General features: G+C 41.0%; 1 protein-coding gene and 1 long non-coding RNA gene across 3 annotated transcripts; both read left to right on the top strand.

Moving 5' to 3' along the window:
- The first annotated feature begins 2 nt into the window (after positions 1-2).
- LOC113997839 (protein FAM122A) lies at positions 3-15,941 on the top strand. Of its 2 annotated transcripts, none has more exons than XM_027740107.2 (10): positions 3-296; positions 3,599-3,677; positions 7,505-7,561; positions 9,619-9,662; positions 9,742-9,796; positions 10,230-10,322; positions 10,803-10,891; positions 11,569-11,630; positions 12,385-12,481; positions 13,623-15,941. In XM_027740107.2, exons 1-10 carry the CDS (start codon positions 145-147, stop codon positions 13,780-13,782), a joined length of 888 nt encoding a protein of 295 aa, XP_027595908.1. In that variant the 5' UTR covers positions 3-144; the 3' UTR covers positions 13,783-15,941. The 2 variants fall into 2 exon arrangements, with proteins under 2 accessions (XP_027595908.1, XP_027595845.1); XM_027740044.2 differs by having other exon boundaries at positions 11,566-11,630.
- A 216-nt stretch (positions 15,942-16,157) lies between these two features.
- LOC113998099 lies at positions 16,158-22,383 on the top strand. The gene is made up of 3 exons (XR_003544341.2): positions 16,158-17,216; positions 17,300-19,718; positions 20,442-22,383. It is a non-coding gene; the product is annotated as an uncharacterized LOC113998099 (long non-coding RNA).
- The last annotated feature ends 263 nt before the right edge of the window (positions 22,384-22,646 follow it).

The following is a 22,646-nucleotide window of genomic DNA, read 5'->3' as shown; positions in this document are numbered from 1 at the left end:
GGGGCCGGGGATCGGTATCGGGATCAGGACGGGAACGGGGCCGCCCCCGCACCCCCGGGATGCGGCTTTGCCACTGCGGCCGCCCCGGCGCCCCCGGGCTCGGCAGGGCCGGGGCAGCTCCGTCCTGAGGAGCCGCGGCGGTGAATGGGCGGAGCGGGAGGAGCCGGAGCCGGCGCCGCGATGGCTCAGGAGAAGATGGAGCTGGACCTGGAGCTGCCGCCGGGGAGCGCCGCGGGCCCGGGCGACGGCGGCGGCCTGAGGAGGTCGAACAGCGCCCCGCTGATCCATGGGCTCAGGTGAGGGGCCCGGGGGGCTCCGGGGAGGAGCCCGGACGGGCTCCGCGCCCGTCCCGGCCGGGCACAGCCCCGGGGATGCTCCGGGGGTGCTCCGCGGCGCCCTGGGGAAAAGTGGGTTCCTGAGCGCTGTCCCGAGCGGGGAAGGGTTTAGGCAAGGCATCCAAGTGTGGAGAGGTGCGAGGAAGTCTAGGGAGACGTGCTGTGGCTTTACTAAAACGCTTTGTTTTCGTGCAGGTCTGCTGTGCGTTGTGTAGCTGAGAAGCAGCACGCTGGTCCGCAGCGTGGAGGTTGTGGCCGTTCTTGTGGATAGAATAACAATCGCGGTGATTTCTGTAATGGCTCGAGTCTGAACAAATTAAATCAATGCCCTGTGTATGATATACAACAGTAAATGCTTTCAGAGCAACCAGGCAGTTTCGACGAGGAAGGTCATTTCATGGGACCCTGACCTAAGTTTTACATTTAGTGTAAAACAGTGTATCAGGTGTCCAGGAATTTTTCTGGACGATACTAATTTTTTCAGTATGTATTACTGGGAGAAAGACAAGGCGTTGTGTGGGCAACTGTGCTTGGATATTGCCATCGGCCTGTGGCAGGTGCTGTTTGCAGGGAGGGTTGGATGTTTGCCAGGTCTTCATCTGACAGGACAGAAAGCGGCAGTTCCAGGCAGGGGCCAGGGAAAAAGCTCTCAGTTAGGGAGGGTCTCCTGTACAGTTTCTGTTTGGGTAAGTTTGTAACTCAGAGTGCTGTTTCTTGTCTCCTGTGGGCTGTTGTGAAGTTGGGAGATGCCCCCTCTGCTACATGGTTACCATAAGACTGTAAGGCGGTCCATGTGCTCCTGCTAATACTGTGTCTGCAATTTGGGAGGGAATATCTGCAATAAACTTCATAAAACATGGTATATTACATGATAAGCACTTCCTGGTGGTTTGTTTTTTTTTTCTTCGTGTTTTCTGTAGGGAACTGGATATCAAGTGACGAAGAAATCTCACATCTCTTGTACCAGAATGGTTAACTGTGCCTGACAGTTCTGAGGAAATACTAATTTTTGCCTATTCCATTACGATTTAATGTTAAGTAAACGTAATTGTGGTTCTTTTGCATAATCATAATGAAATAACCCCCATTTTACATTTCAAAGCAGTATGGAAGTGCTGTGTATGGCAGTTCTCCTCAGGGAGGTTTCTGAGCAGGTAAACTAATTGTGTAACTGGGACATAGATGTTTTTATAATCTCAACCTTTTGTAAGTTGTTTCTTACAAACTGTAAGACCCGTGACTTTTAAAAAACTCAAATTATTTAATTCAGGGTTTGGTCAGGTAGAAAGATAAGCCTGAGCTCTTGCCTTGAAACTGTGCATGTACTGTATGTTAGGTGTTCATACAAATTAAACTGAAATGCCATTGAACTAATTTGAGGTGGTTGCAGTGGTTTGCCTGTTAGTTTGGAATTTTCCATCAGAATACTGTTTTTGCAAGATTGCAGCTCTTGGCAAGAAACTTCAGTTTTTTCCCAGAATGGCTTTGTTGGGTAAACTGAAACAAAAGCTCTTGCTCTTGCACAGCTTTCTTTTTCTCCTCTGCCTCCTGTTTAACTTCTTCATTAACAGAATTAGTAAGGAACTTGGAGGATGAGTTGCCATAGAGCCAGAGAATAGTTTTAAACGGAATATTTTAAATCATGGAAGTTACCTTTCACAGAACTTTTAAGTCTTGTTTTTGTGCCAAATAAAATTGATTTTTAATAGGAACTGTAGGAGTTTTCTGTGAAAGGTAAGCCTGAGATCTGACCAGCTCTGATGTTTTTGCAAGGGAGGTTAAAGGTAAGGATATCTGTAGGGTTTTTTCTCTTCCTCTCTGCTAGTTAGCACTGAGTATTGGACTCAGCCTATGGAAATGTGGTGCAGAATCGTTCCAACCTGTTTTCTTGACTCAGGCTCTGGATCTCAGGACGTGCTGTTTGTGTTGTGTTTGCATGCCAACCAGTACACTTACACTGAAAAGAATTTGTAGCTGTTGGCCTCAGTCAGTAAATCTCATCTCTAAACATCATGTCACGGATCCCTTCAATTTCTCCAGTTCCACCTCCTGTCAAATGGTAACAAATAATGGCTCGTGGGTGTGAGCTGAATGAAACTTCTGGGAAAATTGTAAATGATGTCTGGTCCTGTGTACTCGATGCTTTAGAGAAGGAGAGTCAATGCATTTTTCTTGGCAAAAAGTACAGTGCTTATGCCAATTGTGGTTGGCTTTTATTTCACAGTATAAGCTTTGTTTGTTTTTTATTTACAGCTAGATAAAATCTGTCTAAAACATATGTGTCTAACTGGTGTGTTTTAAACCGGAGGATTCTGATAATGATGTGTCTTAAAAGTGCATTATTATCAGTCCTTAGAACAAGGTCACTGTTGATCAGGTTAGTTTTAAGAAATTGTATTTGTGGGGGGCTTTTGTTCATCCCAAGTTAGCAGCTGAAACAAAAAGATACAACCCAGTGAGTTCTTGTAATTTGGATGTATTTACAGTCTTACATTTGGATCCGTTCACCTGTGCAGTTCCTCACTGATTTTTGAGCATGGAGATTGTAGGATTGTGGCTCAAAATTTATTCAGCAACCATGAAGGTTACTTAATTTCTACAGTTGCATTCATTAAGTGCTGATCATTGGCTGTTGATAACACTAGTGATGACATGACCAGTGAAATTTGCTTTAGGAATCAATAGAACTAAAGTTTCCTTGAGAAAGGAGCTCATTTTATATAAAATAAATAATTGTACACTATTTCAGTGAATGCTGTGGGGCTTTAAAAACTGATTTCACTGTATGTTTAATTTAACTTTTCCTGGAAAAAAGTTTAGAACTTATTAAATGTCATAGTGGTAAGATGTATCACGATACTGTATTTTTAAATTCTGTTTTACCTATGGGATTGAAGCTGGTTTCAGTTACAAGCCATTTATACATTTGTTCTGTTGAATGACATTCAAAGCAGTGTACAAACTGCAGCCATTCCAAACATCAGAAATTCCCACAGAAATGAGCAGTCTAAACAATTTTTCAGTTGTTCTGCAGACTCAATATGATTAATTAAAATCATTAATTGAAGTAGCTGGGAACTGGAGGATGAACAATTTGATTTACACTCTCTGCCAACAAGCTATAAGAGTTCTTACACCTGTCTCTGGAGTGCTTTGTCTTGACATGACAGCTGTCACAGCATTGGAAACTGAGCTTATATTAAGAGGTACTTTTTGATAGGGAGGAAATGGCTTTTGCATTTGACAAATGTTTCTTTTCACAGCGATAATTCACAGGTGTTCCAGGCCAACGTCTTGCGAACCCGCAGGAACAGCACCACGGTCATGAATCGGCACAGCCCGGTAAGAAAACTGTCAGACCAACCCCACTCTGTGCAAAGCAGAAGCGTGCAAACAGCAGTAAACAAAATTAGATTGTAGTCTGTGAGACTAACACCACGTGCTTTCAGAAACAAGGCTCTGGGCTGTGACATTAACACGCCGTAGCCAGACCATACTTGTCATTGTGATCGTAGCTTTGCTTATAAAATGCAAGCAGATGCTCTAGGATAGAGTAAGAAAGGTAGTTTGCAATGAAAACTGATTACGTAGCTGTACTGTTGATCAGTAATCTGTGTTAATGATTTCTGATGCTTAAGGAAAAAAGGGCAGTGATGCTCTGATCTTAAATAGTCTTTTATATAGAAATGACAGAATAGACTGTTCTAATTCACAACTGCAATAACAAGTTAGAACTGGCTGACAGGACATTAATCTCAAGACTTCCAGAATGAATGATGCCGTGTCTCTGAGACATTCATTTGTGATTTCAGCTTTTGTCAGACTTCTGGTGTTACAGCTCCTCAGATCTGAATTTTTAAAATACTAATCTAAACCCATGGTGCTTCAACCCAGACAAAATGTTGCGTATTTTGTGTTTTAGTATCATGCAGAGTTTTGGTAGAAGGGTGTAATTTTGACTGATTTAGAACACCTGTACATGATCACAGCAAGTTCACTTATGGGCTGGCTCTTCTGGCTACCCCAATAGATGTTCCAGTCTTCTGGACCAAACCAGTGTTCCCACCTTCATGGGATGATGTTCTTGACCCTTCCCTTGTCATTAAAAAGTGTCCTGAAAGTTAACTTTCTTCTTCACTCCCAGCTAACCAGGTGCTGACAAAATACAGTTGAAATTTTACTTATGCCTCATTGATCAGTGCCTTGTCTGCTTTGAGATATTCCATGGAGTTATGGTCTGGTTTGTGGTTTTGTTGAAGATTGCAAGGAGGATGGAATTGGAAAGCCTTGGGATTCTCATCCTTATGTGATCTTAAACCAGGATCATCCACAGATAAATGACTTTGTGAAAATAATTTAACTTTCAGCACTAAGGACCCTAAGCAACCTCCCCTGGTATTCCTGCTGTAGCAAGGAAGTACATGTAGTTTTATGATGTTAGAGATATTCTAAGGAGTTAGATCACATCTAATTTGGTAAATTAAATTTTACATTAAGTAAGTGATAAAGGTACTTCAAAACCCTTAATTAACCTAAATAACCCTAAATTAACCCTGTGTTAATTTAGTATTATAAGTACAGATACAGTTTTATGTTTTGTAAACTTTGTGGAAGAAAGTTGATTAGTACTTATCTACTCTGTGTTCACTGTCATAGGAGCAGTGGGAGTTGCTAAAATCTGTGAAAACTGGAGGTCATACTCCATCAACTGCATCTTCAGGGCTGTCATGGCCATCCCAGTTGCTCAACGAGTTCTAAAATCTATTTTTTGAGTAGCTTCCCCAAGTCTCTGGCTCCAGCTGTTTTATAATGATGTCTGCAAGGGGCATCCCTGCCATTTGGGCTAAGGCTTGATCTGCAGTTTTCTGACACTACAAGGAAGCATCAACTAGGCTCAGTATCTGTTGTTTATTTCCTTCCAGGAGATATCAGTGGCACTGGGGAGTAAATGTTTTGGTGTTCTTTTTGTTTTGTGTGGTTGGGGGTTTTGTTTTGTTGTTTAAGCAAAGTGGTTGTTTAGTCCGTTGCTAGATGTTTAGGTGCTGTTTCAGCAAAAGCTGTTTTTTAAATTTGTTTCTAATTTTTGTTGTTTTTCTAAACTCTCTGTGAGTTCCTTGCTGGGGTTCAGTGTGGCCCCACAAGTGGCTGTGCTGGCAGGAGGCAGAGGGCACTGCAGGGCAGGGCAGAGGGGCCAGGGCAGTCGCTGCTCACTTTGCCCGTGGTGCCTCCAGACTGGCACTTCTGAAACTTTACCTGCAGTGGAAAACAGCATCTGGCACACTGGAGAAGGGGGGGAAGGTGTTTCTCTTCCCCTGTAGTAGTCTAATAGTTTGTAATGTTTTTATTAACTTTATGCTCTCTTAAAACATTGGGGATTTGAGTAACATAATTTTGACAGTTCCATCTGTTTAGCAGATATCCTTTAAAAGTGACTGTGGTTTCTTTTCACAATAATGAAATCAAAGGATACAAACAGACCAGAAGTGAGTTTTAAATGTTAACAAAGCGAGGATGATGACTTGTTGGAAACAAGGTGTGGGATCCTCAGAGTTAAGTCAGTGCATTAGACCCTGCAGAGGAACACTTAACTGCATTTTATAATTTTCATTTTACACCGCAAGCCACAGGTTTTGTACATATTCTGTTAATGTCAAAACTTAAACTATGTGGATCACAGTCATAAAATTAGAATATAATGAGTGGAACAAATGCATTTCTACTGTGGAATGACAGAGTGAATAGGCAGGAATGCACTATTGTCCAAATCCTTCTCTCTGTGTGAGAATCAAGGTCAATTCAAGGTCTACATTGGCTAGTGCAGCTTGGAAGAATTTTTATTAGGTGTAGAGGATTTTTGGGAGACCAGTATAATAGCAAAGCTGACCTAAACTGGACTTAAAAAGTAGCCAGTCAGGATATTATAGCTGTTAGACTTTAGTACTATATATATTATGATGACTAAATTCTAGGACAAACATTAGACATCCCCTGTGTGAGTCTGATAGGCTGAATTTTTTTGAGAAAAGAAGGGTGTGATGTCTTGATGTCTTGTTTTTTTAGAAGGAAGATTCTGTTTGTGATAACTTACCATGACTGTGTGAGAAGCAAAATCTTTGTATTCTCTGTGGCACTGATTAGAAGATGGTGCAGTAACAGTTAACTGAATGTTTGTTGGTTCTCCAGCTTTAGCATGATGAAGAGCTCTAGTAATGTTTTGTGAAAGGGCTGAAGCCTTTTACTGAATAAAGCGTATAAACACTCATAATAATGCAAACCTTTCCTTCTGAACATGCCCATTTTTGAAAAGACACCTTATTTTTTGGAAGGATTTTCATCTTACAGAGAAGTTAAACCTCTATTCACAGCTTTGGCTTAGAATTTTTGTTCCCTGAATGGCTATGACAAAAATCAACTGAAGGTTGACAGTTTGAGGGGTGGGAAATATATGAAAGAAAATTATATTTTGAGAAAATAATCACTTTAAATTATTCGGTTTTGAGTGTTCAGTTTTAAATCATAGTGTTCCAGTGGGATCTTGATGCAAAACTGTCAACATTAACAGAGGACCATTTTTAGTGGCGTCTTCTCTGATTTCACCCAAATTGGTGAAGCTCTTGAGAAACCATAAAGAAAGTGTTTAACTCTTTGTTAGCCTTCTCATAGCTGATTTTTTTCACCTGTCAAAGTACTCATTTATAGGCGGACAACAATCCAGGAACCTTTTTGTACAATGTGTTGTTTTGGCTTTGTATTTTTAAAGGATCTGTTGGGGAGCTTTCTGGCTCACTTAAATGAAAATAAATATTCTGAATCACATAAAGGAAAATATTTATGCCAACATATATACTAAGGGTGGCAGGGTGTTAGTGAAAAGCAGCCCCATTCTGCAGAGAAGGCTGTCAGTTCTAGTTGCCTGGAAATGGAATGGAAGCCAGGCTGATACTAATTAGCATCTGTGAGCATACAAAGCAGCACAATGTGGAGATACATATTAGCATGTTCTTGCAAGTAAATAACATAGTTTATATATACTAAGAATGTTATAAGTGGTTTTTTTAATTACTTTTCTTGTAGTTTGGGGTAGCCCTAGAGAGTGATTCCTGATGTTCCTGCTGCACCTTTCCCTCCCTTCTGCTGTACTTTCAGCTGTCTGTGACTTTGTTTTGCAGTTTGTGCCATCGTCTCCTGTCCGTATTCCCAGCAGCCGCCTGCATCAAATCAAACAGGTAACCACAGAGCCTGATCTTTTTTAAATTTAAGGTTTTTATAGGTGGTTGTGTTTTTTGCAGTTGATGTGTAATGTTCTTCAAACGGCTGTAGATTTTATTTTCAAATGGCCTACCCTGCTCCATGTTTCACAAAGCAGAATGCATCTTACAGCGGGGATTTGAGCAGAGAGAGGAATCTTAAAATGGACATTTTACTTTAATGTAAGCTCTTAGGGTAAAGTTTCACCAAGTTTTTGGCAGCAGTACCAGCATAAATATTCAGGGCCAATAACAAAGTGTTCCTTAACTTGTGTTGGCTCAAGACTTTTGTGCAGCCAGAAAATGAGCAGGATAAGGAAGCACTCTGGCTAAAAAATAGTTTGTGCTCTTCTTACTGGGCTATTTTTCATCTGTATAATTTTCTTATCCAGATCCCTGTGCTTGTGCTGTCACAGCATGAACGGAGGGGGAAGGGCACCAGAGCAAACACGTAGGGAGGGGGTGGTGTGGGGAATATCTGAGCAGGCTCAAATAGCTCTGCTCCCAGCCAGCAACCGCAGTCTGAAGACTCCAGCTTTAAAATCAACAAGCTCAAGCTCTTGTGGCTCCTTCATTTTATATCTCCACTTTTTGACAGTAGAATGTTTATAAAAATGGCTTGAAGATGTTTGATTTTTTTTTTAATTTTTTTTTTCTTAGCTTGCTAGTTTTCAATGGATAGGCTTGATTTTTACAGGGTGAAAAGTTAAGAAAATGATTTAATGCTTCAGACAGCATTTTTAGGGTATGCTGTCTGAGGTAGTGGAAAGCACTTCTGTTTCCCACCTCAGATATTTAATGTACTTGCACAGTAAGCCTGAAGAAAATAACTACTTGCTTTCATTATGTAAATAATTTACAGGCTTAAAGAGACTCAGAAGCACTTGGGTCAGTTGTAGAGCTGTTTTTATCAATATAAAAAAGCTTAGGATTAATATGTAAATATCATAGAATCATAAATTAGTTTGGGTTGGAAAGGACCTTTAAAGGTCATCTGGTCCAACCCCCTTTGCAATGAGCAGGGAGATATAATGAGAAATGCTGAGAGCAAAGGAATGAACTGCTGTAGCTCTGCTGTATTACATGAAGTAAAGTTTGATAATTCAGTTTTTTGGAAAATACTTTGGCATTCCTATTTGTTAAAGCAAACAGTGTAATTTCTTAATGTGTGTTTGATCGTTAAATTCACAAGTTGGAATTAATTCCATGTCCTGTGTACTTAGTGAGAACCTTGTGATTTACTTCTGATCTCTTTCAAATCTGAGCAAATTACCAGACAGGTGAATTACCTCAGACTCTTCCTTCTTATGATGAAGATTGTGAAGATGTTTAGTTGAACCTTTACTCTTAAACTGGACTGAATTAGAGAATCTACTCATTCACTCAACAGACTGGGTGGCATTCAGTTAATTTTAAGGAAGGCTGTTCTACCTAAGAGGAGATTGAGTCAAGTTTGAATTTGGTGTTAATGTTTAGTTTAATTTTACATATTTGAGCCATTTTAATAATATTTTATGGAGATTTTTTTTTTTTTAGAAAAAAACCTTCACTAAATCCCAAATTCATTGTGTGCAATGCAGTGTATTGCAAATGAGATGCTGACAAGTGTCTAGTTAGTCACTAATCCATAGAATAAGGTAAGAATCCAGCCATGCTTTTGAGGATTATCTGTACCAGTGTCCACTTTGTGAAATGACATTATGCAAGACTGCATAAAGAGGCTCTAACATGTGCAGAATTTTTGGTTCATATTATTATTATTCAGTTTCGTAACTAGCTCTTGGGTAGTAATGAAAATAAAGCTGCTTGGGAAACAACGAGCTCACCTAAGCACTTTGTATGTGATGATCTCTCTTGCTACATCTTTCTCATCCTCTCTTCACTCCTTTTCTTGTAGTGAGAACGTTAAGTTATTGTTGCTTAAGGGAGTTGAATTAAATTTTCCGCGTGACAAAGTGAAACGAAACCACAGCTTTTCTGATCTTCTGCAGCAAAGGGCTTTTTTGATCTTATTTTTTCATCTGCTGATATTTTAGGAAGAAGGGATGAATCTGCTGAACAGAGAAACAGTTCGTGAAAGGTGAGCACTAAGGCAAACTAGAACAGTTACCTCAGCTGTCTGTGGGCCCGGGACAATACATTTCTTTTCTTCTTTATAGAGAAGTGCAAGTAGCAATGCAGATGAGCCACTCATGGGAGGAGAGCTTGAGCCTGGTAATGCATTCATGCTTTAATTTGTGTTTCTATCATCAGTATCAGGACACTAGAGATTCTCTCATGTCAACATTTTCTTTGATAGTTTGACCTACAGTTAAGGTGTTAGCATAGCACTGCTTTGGTCAGCAATTTTTCACACTAACAAGGCATAGAATTATCAGTTGTTCAAGGCACATGTGGGTTCCTTGGGCTGGTATATCAGAAGGAAATTGCATGGATGTCTGCCTGGTCAAATTTTCTTCCATGTTCTGATACCATGTAATATTTAAGGCTTTTTTATTGTTAAGCATAAGCTCATAAATGGCTACCTAAAAATTATTGATATGATGGAGGATAACTTTGGAATTTCACACCAGTCAATCCTTTTTATGTTAAGGTAGCTGCTCATAAGATTAATTATATGTACTATTTACTGTTTACATATTTACAGAGTGACAATGATTTTGAAAAATCGCTATCACCAAAGCAAGTAGACTTTGTTCCAGTTTCTCCAGCTCCTTCACCTACAAGAGGAATAGGGAAGGTGAGCAAAATGTGCTAATAATGGTGTTATCTTGAGTAGTGCTAAATAAATTCAGCCAAATTAGTAGCAAAAGATTAAGCCACCTGCTCCTTTCTACCTCAGCTGCAAACAAGAAACTAGAGAGTAAATAAACCCCCCTGAAACCCCAAACCAGAAAATACCAGCACATACTAGCAGCTGCACAGCTTGTGGATGTGAATTTCTGTGGAGTGTTCAGCTATTAATCTGTAGTTAACAAAAAATAAATAAGTCTGTTTAACCAGAGTATGGTGAAATAAATATGCATGAAAATGGACTCTGTCCAATTTTTAAATTTTTTTTCCTCAGTAGCAGAAGGTGGTGTCTCACTATCAGCAGCCTCAGTGACTGGTTGCTGAAATTGATACTGGGTTGTTTATTTCTCTGCATCAGCATCACTTGGTACCACAGGGGAGTGACACAGACTTTATAAGTAAATAACACGACCTGTTTTCCTCTCAGCAATGTTTCTCACCATCCTTGCAAAGTCTGGTCAGTAGCAGTGGATTGCCTCCAAGTCCCAGCCCAAGTCCAACAAGGAGATTTTCAAGGTAAGTACGAGATCACATCAATGATGAGACACCAGCATAACTTGTTCACAGTAGGTGTTTGAAATACCAGAATTTGTTATATTCATCATTGATTTCTGAGCACAAATACAAATTTTTATACTGGCGTAAACTTTGGATTTTACAGTGCTGTAAAACATTTGTCAAAATCCTCATGTCACAACATTGGGCAAGTGGGCTGCATTGTGGCATCTGTCTTCTCAGTGTAGTTTCTATTGTGCTCTCAATACATCTTAAGTAATTGAATTCTTGGGGGAAGAAAACTCAAACAGATTTAGGGTTTGTTACTCCTTCTGGGTTTTAGTTGCATTGGATGTTGTTTTGAGTGATGTGGGCTTATAATTAAATTTTAGTAGGCCTTAACTGTTCAGCAGAGCACTGCCTGTCAACTGAGATGTAGTCAGTGCCTGCATGTGAGGTTTTAGACTGCCCCAGTTGTGAAATAATGTGATTAAACTTTTGCTATTCAGGTCTGTGCTTCCTGGTCTTTTTTCAGGGAGGAAAAAAAGAACTTGCTCTGGATAAGCTGTTTTAATGCCTATTTTCTTAGTATTTTTCACTTAGTAGTTTGTTTTCTGAGTAACTTTTGATTCTTCATATGTTTTCAAACTTCTTTTTTTAATGATGATCTCAGTATAGCAAATGCCTTCTTTTAGCAGGAGAAGCCAGAGTCCAATTAACTGCATTCGACCAAGTGTTCTTGGATCAATAAAAAGAAAAGGTACAGTATTTAGGTTTGGTTATTATAATAGGCCAACCTGTTAGTTATATAATAATTCATATAGCTTTCTTCACAATTCTGTTCCAATTGGCTGATATTTCAAAAAGTGACTAGAAATAGAAGGTATTACAGATGATAAAACATCTTTATTCCATAAAGCTAATAGTTGTTCTGGTCTAATGCTTCTCTATCTTCCCACATTTTTCTTCAAGTTTAACTTCTGGCTATTTTATTGCATCTGTTTTTACATCTTCCTGCTTCACCTTCGTTACAGAACATTTCTGGCTCTGAGACAACTTCTAAAATACTTTTATCTGAGTTCTGTCATAGCCTATTTAAGCATAGATCTCTCCTTTCTTGTTCTGGAGTATTTGGAAATCAAAGTCAATGTAAAAGTGTTTTGATAATCCTGGACCTTGTTCTTTTTCATTCTTCTCAGCTTCTCTGCTCTGGTGGAGCTGGTCAGTGAACTGATAGCTGGATAAACTGAAACAAAAAGATTATTCTTCACTACTGAAGAATAAATGTCTGATATCTAAACCCCAGCTAATAACTCACTAAATACTGAAGCTGGGACTAAAATGTTTTGAAGAAATAGGCAGTGTTTCAGCATCTAAATTCTATGGTTTAAATATAAAGGAATCTATTGTAATAAGTTTGAACCTGTATTCTGTTTGCTCTGTAGAAGTACATTGAAAGCAGATTTTAGTTTGAATGAGTAGTAATTTTTATCATTCCTTATCTCTTCCCAAAGGTGTGACAGAGATGGAAGATCATCCCAAAAGATTATTCCAAGGATCCACCAACATGCTTACCCCTGAAGCTGCACATCAGGCAGACCTTGGGGGATGGTAAACGCTGTGTTATTCATTGTCCCTTTCAGCAGCAGCATACCAGTCTTTTTTTCTTCTAGCAATGATTATACTTGAAATTGGTTTTGTTTGTTTGTTTTTAGTACAGACATCTCATAACTTTACAGCACTGAAATTGTCACAATAAACAGGCAGCAATATTCACTATAATTTTGCAGTTTCTAGGCCTGACTGATAACATGCTTCCCCTATGTGGGAGTTGACCATGTTTAGGAAAAGACACCTCATGGCTGGCAGTTTTTGTAGTCCAGTTTCAAGATGCAATCAAATATGAATGCTGATGCTTTTGGGTGGATGGGGTTTTGTTTTTTTTCCCTTGCTCTTAGTCACAGAGGAACATGAGTCTGTCTGACCCTCCCTGCTGGGAGGAGATAAAAAGTACTTTGTTAGAAATCGTAATGACTCGAAATAGCAAGGGATTTTGATCTAGTGTTTTAGTCAAGAGGTTAATAATACACAGGGTGTGCCCACACAGCTATCAAGAGAGGGTTGTTCACGGTACTTTTGTCCTTTTTGCCTCTCAGCTGATGTACAAACTGTGCACAAGCTTTGAGCACACTGCAGTAGCAGTAGCAAAATAGATGTTTTAAAGGTACTTCAAAAACATACCCTTTTTGCACACCCTGTTCACAGTAGGCATAGCAGTGTGGATTCAATTGCTTCATCTTGGTTTAGGAGATGATAATTTTTAAAAAATCACTTTGCTGCTGGCACTGATGGTAGATCACTATAGTTACAAATTTGTGTCCTGTGAGATCTGCAGTACAGTGGAGTATGTGCAGTTTATTATTGTTGTCTCTCCTGGCAGAAAAGACCCCTGGCTGTGTGCTGGTCCAAGGCCCTGGGGATGGGGTAAAGCTGGCAGGGGATTGCTTAGCCCAGGTCTTCTAATCTGTGCCCCATTTCTGGATGAGCAAAGGAAGAAACGGGCAGAGCGTTCCATGTCTGTCTGGAAGTGACGGCAAGGTGTGGGGTTGCAGATGGATCTCAGATCATGGGGCTTTACTGCTCCTTCAGAGATGTGTATGTGTGTGTTTGAAAGGGCTTTATAATGAGTAGAGCTGGTATTGGGACTCCCCAGTGCCTCGTTTCTCACGTCCTGATGTTGCTCTGTTTTCAGTCTGTCCTCACACGCCCTCGATGACAACAGGAGCAGTGCCGGCTCCTCCTGTGATTCCCCAGCAGAAGTTGGCACCAGCACAGACTCTCCAGTCTCACTCTCTGACTCCAGATCCCCCTTTTTACCAGTAGATCTTACGGCCAAGTTACCCATTAACTGAGGAGCAGGAGTCTGCTGATGGACACCAGGAAACAGGCTGGATATCACCAAGACTTTCTGTTGTGTGTAACCGATTCTGTTCCTCATAGGAACTTCCAGGAATGTCATTATTTCTAGAAAACTTCCAGAGTAGTTCCTTGAGGAGGAATTCATGTTTCTAGTGATTTGTATGACATTTACTAAATTAACAGCAAGCATTTGGGTTGCAGACCCACTGGATGTTCACATCAGCCAGCAAGATGTGGATTTGCCATGGATATTGACTCCTTGGTATGAGTTACAAAGGCTGGATGTGCATCCTGCTTGTGGAAGACTTGGCTTGCCAGCAGCCAGTGTCCTCCCTCATATAATGTGGTGCTTATGTAGGAACAGATAACTGTCACATTTGTCCTCAGTCTGAAACCAATGAATCAGCTTACTAATAGTTTTTATTCCCAGACTGTTAGATATTTATATTTTTCAGTTCTTCATATGTAAGGGGGAATACTGGGGTGGGGGGGAATTGTTATGATTGGCTCTTAATCAATCCTATGTTCCAATGGATGTCCAAAGAAGAAGTTGGTGAATTGTCAACTTAAATTTATATGTTGGATTTTATATGACTGCTGTTTTGACTAAATCTAAATTAGGTGTGGAACATTCTTCTGGGGTTTTGTATTATTTTCTTCCCCATTTAGATGATGTATTGCAGTGGTAGATGCTCTGTTAAAGGTCTTTTAATAGGGAAAAGTAGTGGTAATATTTGGAACAAAACATTAAATCCTGAGGCTTTAGTATTTAGTACTTCAGAAATGCGTTATTTTAACAGTCAGTATTTGTCCTCATATATGACTTGTGTTGGACAGATACAGTGAGAAATCTTGAATGTCTTTTTACAGGCTGAGGAGATCAAACCTGTTTAATCTGTGTTTAATCCCCTGATGTCACTTCGTCAAACAATGACATCAAGTCCTTTCTGCTGTTGAAAACTTCAGATGCTAATTGGAAGCTAGAATCTGGTAATCTGAGATGTTTGAAAAGTCAATGTGTTGAGGCATCTTGATCTCAACTCTGAGATTCCCCAAACAGGAGGAAAAATATGCAGGCCCCCCTATAGACAGCTGTCTATAGAGATCTTCCAGTGGCAACCTCATTTGGGTTTTGGGCTCCTGCTGTGCATCCAAACTTCCCCAGCTGAGTCCCCATTTGTACATGTCTGTGCTATGTGGTTCCAAACCTTCTCTTCCGAGAGGTTTATAATGAAGCAAAACGTTTTATTTTTAAACACTAAATCTTTGTAGTGTGTCATAAAGCAAGAAAAGTATGGAAACATCCTCAAGTAGGAGAAAAACCTGCCCTGAACTCTGCTGTGAAAGATTCACATGGGTGAAGCTTTGATTGACAGCAGCCATCCAAAGCAGAAGTGGATGACTTGGAGCGCAAAGACCCGGCGACCTGAGGGCCAATGACCCGTCTCCCTGTGTCCTTATTGTAGAGAGAAAATAGAATGTATTTAATAGTCTGACGCTGTTCTAGGAAGATGCGACATGGTTTACTTCTGATATCATTCCTCTTAAATTATTGTAATATCCCCTTGCTGGTTGCAGTTCCTCTCTGAGTCCAGCTGCCCTTTGTCCCCGTGCAGACGGACACGTGAGGGTTGGTGTCTGTTTGTCTGACAAGGCAAAGTTTGGTTTTGCAATTTCAGGTATGTGCCAAAGAGTTGCTGTGCATTCACTCTTCTGTGGTGAGAGCAAGACTCTTTTTTTTTAAAAATCTTGCTTATTTCTTAAGAATGAACCTCCTGGTGTCTCTTAGAGTCTTTGTTAAAAGATTCATCAGCGGAGGGGTTTCATAGCTGCGTGTGGGTCAACTTGTCTCTTTTCTCTGTTGAATATTTATGCTATTTTTCAAATAAGTGCCAATAAATGGAAAAGTAAATGTGTTTTACTGTTTCTGCACTTTGTTAGATAACCATATTCTTTTTTGTTCATCTGGGATTAAATGCTTTCTTTTAAAATCAGAATATCTGTTGTAATTTACTTCCACCCAGTCTGGTTTACATTTAAGTTTGCCTTAAAATCTGCAGCAGACTTACCTGTTTTCCTAGTGCCATGCTGTCTTACAGGTCTGTGACAACCCTTGGGATAAAGGAGAATAAACCTAAACATTTTCAAAATACTTCAGTAGCTACACCTGTCCTGAGTTTATACCTAGAGGAAGTTCTGGTGAAGTCCTTTGGAAGACAAAAGCTACTCTGCTGGAAAATACCGAGGGTCTTAACTCTTGGGAGAAAGTGGGGAGTCTGTGGTTTGCCTTAGTTAATTATAGAATCACAGAATGGTTTGAGTTGGAAGGGACCTTAAAGATCATCTCATTCCAACCCTGTGCCATGGGCAGGAACACCTTCCACTGGACCAGGTTGCTCAGAGCCCCATCCAACCTGGGCTCGAACACTTCCAGGGATGGAGAGTCCACACCTCTCTGGGCCAATTAATGTTGTTGGAGAGAAATAGTTATTTATTTGCATCCATTCCTTTCCCTGCTTTTGCAAAACAGAAGTTGCTTTGAACTTATGGAAAAACATCTCAATGTTTTGATTCCACATCAAGAAGCTGCAGTTCCGTACCCTGGAGTCAGGAGACATGTATAGGGGTTTTTATCCCATTGAAATTAAATGTTAAATTTTTAAAATAAATTATCCTCCAAGATATGTATCTGAATTCAGGGAATCAGGGTGTCATACAATGTGCATAATCAACCCAGTACTCAAGTAGTAACTCATGCTGTTGGTATTGCCTCTGTTTAGTAACTCCTCATTTCCTCATGACCAATGAATGCCAAAGCTTTGCTTGAATCTGTGTCACTGTCATAGGGCTGTTGCATGTGGTGTCCCTTAACTGAGCTGAGTTTGTGACAAGTGTCTGTGCTTTTGTCTTCTTCTGAGAAGAAATGAGCAACTTTCTCAACTCGGGCCATATTGAAAGTATTGTGATCATATATATATAAAATTATATAATTATAAAATTATATAATTATATATAAATTTCTTTATTCTGCAGCCCTTTTGGGGCACACAGCTGCTTCTCTCTGGGATTCTGCCACTAATGGCCCCTTCCAAAGTCACACTTGTGTTTGGCACTTGATTGCTCTGGTTGAAAACTATCTTGTAGGATTTGTTGGCAGTTAAATTGGGTCTTGGGCCGCTGTGTCTTCCCTGACAACTGATGGATGTTTTTCTTCCTTCCACCTTCTCTGCAGTGACACAGTTGCTGAGGGAAGGTTGGTAACGGTGCCAGTGCTCAGGGGGCTGTATTTTTGGAATGAGCGCTTCGGTGGTTACTGCATTTAGCAGAGGGAGATACTTCACGCCGGGAGAGAGGCACGAATGCCAGGAGAATGAGTCTGTGCCTCAGCCAGGCTGACTTACAGGGTCTCCTGTGAGCTGTCAGCAAGGTGGGTGACCTGAATGCTCAGCTGAACAGCTGCCCGCAGTCCTGAGATCAGCGTGAACTTAATCCTGATTCATTTCTTTTCAGCTTTTTTCAGAAAACTTGAGTGTAAATAATCACCAACCCGTACAAACAGAACAGGTCCCCAGAGTCTGGTGAGACTGATTTATAGCTGTGTGTTGTGGTTCCATGTCAGTGCTGTGTTTGTGAGTCCAGCCCTGCTATTGTGCAAAGATTTGCCAGTGAAGTGACTGAAGGCAGGAGGGGCCTCTGGCACTCCATGAGCTTGAGAACATCTTGTGCCTCCCTTGGCAGTCGTCATTTCAGAAATGTTCACTTTATGCTGTTGTATTCTTGCATATGTCGGAGTCGTAACTCACTTACTTAAAATAGAGAACTTCAGGAGTCATAATTAAACTCTGTGAGCTCTTTCTATCCTGTTTTAAGCAACCTTTCTCATCACCAACTGGCAGATGGAGTTTAAGTTGATCCCTCTTCTCCTGGAAGCAACAAGTTAAAATATTTGTAAATGCAATTGAATGTTTACAGCTACAGTACAGTAATTAAAACCTTACTGACACAAAGTGGAGTCCTTGGCAAGAGTCCTTTTCAATAACTGGATGCAAACAATTGTCACCTCGGGTTTGTTTCCTAAGGATATGTCTTGGGTGATCTTTTTACCTGTACAGTGGAGCCTTCCCATTTCTTTGTGTCTGGTGTGAGCATCCTTGTTTGATAATCTGGAGACAAGTTGCCAGTCAGCCCAGGCCTTGCTCCAGAGTCACAGAGCACTCCAAGCAGACACAGACCCAGTCCCTGTGCACATCCTGGAGGGGTGAGATTGCTTCCCCTGTTGGGGTTTTGTGGTAGAAGCATGAGAGAGAGAGAGGAGGGGAAAAAATAAACCACTGAAGGAGAATAACCTTGTTTGACTTTCAGTAGCTGGCTCAGGAACAGAACTTTCAGAAGGGGGGAGGAGTTGAGTGCATTTAAACGAAAACCAAACAAGGCCTCTACGTGCCTTTGTGCTGGCTTCCCTGTGTCTGTCAAGGAACTGGTGAGACATCCCCAGTGCCATGAAGATTCCTCAGACAAATCCAGCATTTATCAAATTTAAAATTCTTCTGATAGTTTAGTTTCTTCATCTTTTACTTGCTTCATGAGAGCCTAGGAAAATGCTTATTATTTAAGATTTCCTTCCATGATAAACAATTGTATGTAAGTGTTTAGAATTTTGCTGCATGTCAGCCTAAGGAGGAAAAGCTGCTGAAGAGGGAGCAGGTTTTGCTGCAGGTACTAATCTTTGGAAATGTAGCTCTTCTGGTTACTTTTGCCCTTGTGTGGAGAAGAATCAAAACTAGGTGCATAGCACACATCGGGGTTTGTGGCACAGAAATCAGATACTGTGTTGTCTTTCAAGCTGGTTTAAATAAAGCTGGCACTGAAATCCCTGCGAGAAGCTTCCTGCTAAAAATACATCAACATCCTTTCATTTCAAAGTGCATTCACTTCAGCAGTCGGTTTCGATTTTGGAGATTCCTGGCAGATTCCTGAGGGAAAGGCACTAATGGGTTTGGTGATGTTGATGGAACTCAGGATTCCAGAGCTTTACTGCAGTTTTATTTGTCTCTTGATGGTGGTTTCTTGTTTGTCAAAGCACAGCCTTGTCTAATGCGTTGATGTTCCTACTCAAGCCGAGTGTCTGCAGTTTTCTAGAGAAGAAAACTCTCATTTTGTTATTGTAAATAATGTTTTGCTATTGTAAATTTTATTGCTAATTTTATTTTTTTTAAAAAATTGGAAACATGGATTTACCTTCCATTACAGGGAGTCTGTTTGTCAGGTAGACCTTCTTACCAGTCTTTTTCCTGACAGTGAGGAGGTCACTCATTGCTTTGATTGTGCCTGTAATCATGGTTGTGCTCTTGCTTAAATTACTCCTTTTCAGAGTCTCTGCTGTTTCAAAGGCCAGTGCAGTTACTTTGCCTGCATGTAATTCCACATTATGTTGTCAGCATGGTTATACAGCTTTGCAAATTTTCAAGAGCTGATGGGCATTAGCTACAGTTCATTATCCAAAGTAAACAGCTCGTTAGTGTCTTCTTCTATAGAAGACAAAAATAGACCCAAAAGTGAGTGTATCCCCTTACTCGGCCTTAGTTGTTATTCTGTGTCGCTGCCTGTGTTCATTCCCCCAGCACTCCTTTTTGAGGATACACTTGTCCTCTGGGCTCCTTTCGTTTACACAGTCGTTATCTGTAAATGGCTCTCGCTGATGGTGTAGCAGTGGTTTCCCAATCCTCACCAGCTTCTGTGCAGCAGTAACAAGTGAGTGATGTGCTGTTGGCAACAATGTACTTCACTCTCCTTCAGTGGTTTCAGTCTTAATTTAATTTCCTCAGGCAGCACGTTATTCCTGCAGGGAAGACTGCAGCACCATTAGCTTCGGATGTTTCTCCTCCAGCTCTAGAGACAGATGGTGCCTTCCCTACCCTGCTGTGAACAGGTGAGTGCCCTGTTCCACAGGACACAGGAGGGAACTTGTTTTCTACAGCCACTCAGCCCCTCTCTCTGCACGCAGCTGGCAGGAGGATCAATACCAGGATTGCTCAGCCCCACATGCTTTGTATGGCTTTCTGTTCCCTTCTTTTTTCTGCCCAAAGGGTCTCATGCAAGGTCAGAGGGCAAAGCACCTGAGCTGACCCGAGAACTCAAACTCCCACCTGACAGAGAAGGTGATTCAAGGTTTGAGGTGTTTTTAAGACCTCCTGTACAAGGGTTTTTCAAAAACCTCCTGGTCCTTAAACTTGATGTTGCCCTGGATCACCATGGGCCCTCTGAAGCATATATCACTTGGCACCTGAGAGCTCTCTTTCCTGTAAACAAAACATTCCTGGAACTGTTTTACTGGCTCAGGCAAGTTCCCTTCTGTAGCTTTGCCCTTCCAGTGAGGTGGAATACCAATAAATGTAAGTCTGAAGTAGGAGATTCATGACAAAAGAAAGGGATGGTGGAACTTGGCATTTATAAGGAAAGCTGTTACATGGAAAGTGAGGTATCTTAAATGTACATTGACAAATGAGTACTAAAATGTGGTGATTTATTGCCAAACCTATTTGGCAGCCTCTTTCCAGTTTAGGCTTGTTGGTTATCAGATACTTCCTACATAGGAACATACGATGAAATAACATACGACTGGCTTTGACAATTCTTAACTACTTGATTGCAGGAAGGATTTCTCTGCTTTGTTGTTGAAGACACATGGGCTCCTCTTGGAGCTGCTGGAAATGCCCCTGTGGAGCTATTTCCACAGCACCAGTGACTGTTCCCATCTGACAGCACACCCTGTTGTCTTCCCGGGACACGTTTTGAGACGCGGCAGCAGCAGCCCAGCATTTCCCTTTGCAGGGCCTGATCTGTTTCCAGGTGGTTGCCATGTGAGGGTACTGGACCCACTCTCCCGTCTCAGGGGCTCCATCGGCTGCGATCCCTGGTGGAATGAACCGATTCCCTGAGAGCCCCATCTGTCCCTGGAGCTCTGAAACAGCAACACACGTTTACTGCAGTTTCAAGTTTCTCCTCTAGAGAGAACAGGGTCGTTTAAGCATTTTCTGATCCAGACAAGTGCAAACACCTCGAGAAGATCATGTACCAAGCCTACAGCGACTGGGAGTGACGCTCCCGAAAGCGATCTCGGCAGGGCTCCCATTTCCTGCTGCCAGCATGGCTCGTTTGAGATATCGGTGCCACGGCAAGTGCTGGGTAAACACGAGGATTGTTTCTGCTGGATGATCTCAAAGCCCTCCCAACTGTCTGCTGAAAATACTTGTCCATTGCAAGGAAATGACTGTTTGTTTGTGTTAGGAGTCAGGAATGGGAAATGACGTGAACACTTAACTGTTTTTCCTGCTGTTTCTAGGAGGCATATTCGCTGTCTTGGGTCTTATTTCCAAAGGCATTCAGTGTTTTCTGAGCCCCTGTTAAGTAAGTGTTAGAGGTGTATGCATGCACATATATATATATATATGTATATATATATATATACACATATATAAAATCAGGAAATATCTTAGAAATCTTATGTATCCACCTGGTAAATTTTTACTAGTGCCCATCTGTGACCATGATGTAATATGATTTGATATATTCCCCCTCACAGTGCTGAACTCAAACTGTCTTCGGATCTCGTTTTCCCAACACTGTTGATAAATCAGTGACTCCGCAGTGTGCTGCAACCTCCCTGAAGTAGAAAGAAGTCAGAATTCACACTTGTCATCCTTATTTCGCCCAGGCACCAGTTTTATCTGCTGAGTTACACTGTGCATTTAATCTTTTTTTATCTATGTATTGCTCCTTGTTTGCCCTTGACAAAGTAGTCGTCCAATGTTTTAGTCTATTTGGTTGATGATTACTTTTTGTTACTGATTTCTTTGGTCAAAGTGTTTTTCTAAACCAATCGTTTCTCTTTAGATTCCTTGAAAACAAACACTGGCAGTCTGGGTCCATGTCCTGTGATCTCCCTTCCCCAGGCACCTGCTGTCCTGCAGGACTGAGGCAGCTGCAAGTGTCAGACTTGGTTACAGTGACTCTGAGCTCCTGTAGGTGAAATTGTCTCTTCTGTACTTCTCCAAGTGCCTGGCAGAACATGATCCTGGCCCATGACTGGAATGCCCAGATATGGGGGGAAAAAAGCGGGTTTGTGTTGGGCTTTTTTAATCAGCTTGGGCACAATTAAATGTTTAGCCTGGCTTTTGGGTGCTAAGATAAGGTACCACACGACAGTTTTATCTCCCCAACTTCTGTTCAATTCCCTCACCCTTCCCCAAGCAACAGCAGGTTAAACTACCTTGTGAAAATCAGAATTAACAGTGGAGGTACTGAAGAACAGTGAAGCTACAAGAATACAGCCCTGCAGTGGCAGGAAAATAGACCCAACCATGAGCTCTGTTGGAGACAAGAGCTGTGCCTGCAGCAGGCTCTGGGACTTGACTACTCAGCCAGTTAAGAACAATTTTGGGGTCTTTTTTAGTGAATGTTAATGATTGACTTTATCATCTGATACTGATTGATGACACAACCTCAGTTCTTCCGAGAATCAAACTAAAGTAACATTTTATTGCCCTTTAAAGACTTACTGATATAAGTAAAAATGTAGTGAATAACAACTTGAATTCAACTTCTCTTTCTCCTTTTTTTAAAAGAAACAGCTTTTTCCATGGTTTTTCTGTACTTCCATGCGTAGGCAGAAAAGGGACCCATAACATGCAGGGGTGAAGGGTTTCATTTCCAAATTTTTTATTCATATCAGAGCATATTCTATAGACTTCTTATGAACAAAGATTTGTGTGTATGATTCAAATGCAAGAATAGCTGCCCTTTTAAAATGAACATCTCAACAATGAAATGTCAAACCGAGGGAAATACTTGTTATATG

This window comes from Pipra filicauda, unplaced genomic scaffold (genome assembly GCF_003945595.2).
Source record: "Pipra filicauda isolate LSUMZ 115617 unplaced genomic scaffold, ASM394559v2 scaffold616_size215100_pilon, whole genome shotgun sequence".
In the NCBI taxonomy this organism is placed as follows: Eukaryota; Metazoa; Chordata; class Aves; order Passeriformes; family Pipridae; genus Pipra; species Pipra filicauda.
Note: the sequence above shows the minus strand (reverse complement) of the source record. Positions and strands in the feature narration are given on the sequence as shown.

What these genes read in the sequence shown, in the direction of transcription:
- LOC113997839 (XM_027740044.2), top strand. Translation starts at nt 145, where the DNA reads ATGGGCGGAGCGGGAGGAGCCGGAGCCGGCGCCGCGATGGCTCAGGAG. An exon ending in GCCTGCATCAAATCAAACAG is followed by an intron (nt 7,562 to 9,618) that starts GTAACCACAGAG and finishes CTGATATTTTAG; the next exon opens with GAAGAAGGGATGAATCTGCT. An exon ending in CTACAAGAGGAATAGGGAAG is followed by an intron (nt 10,323 to 10,802) that starts GTGAGCAAAATG and finishes TTTTCCTCTCAG; the next exon opens with CAATGTTTCTCACCATCCTT.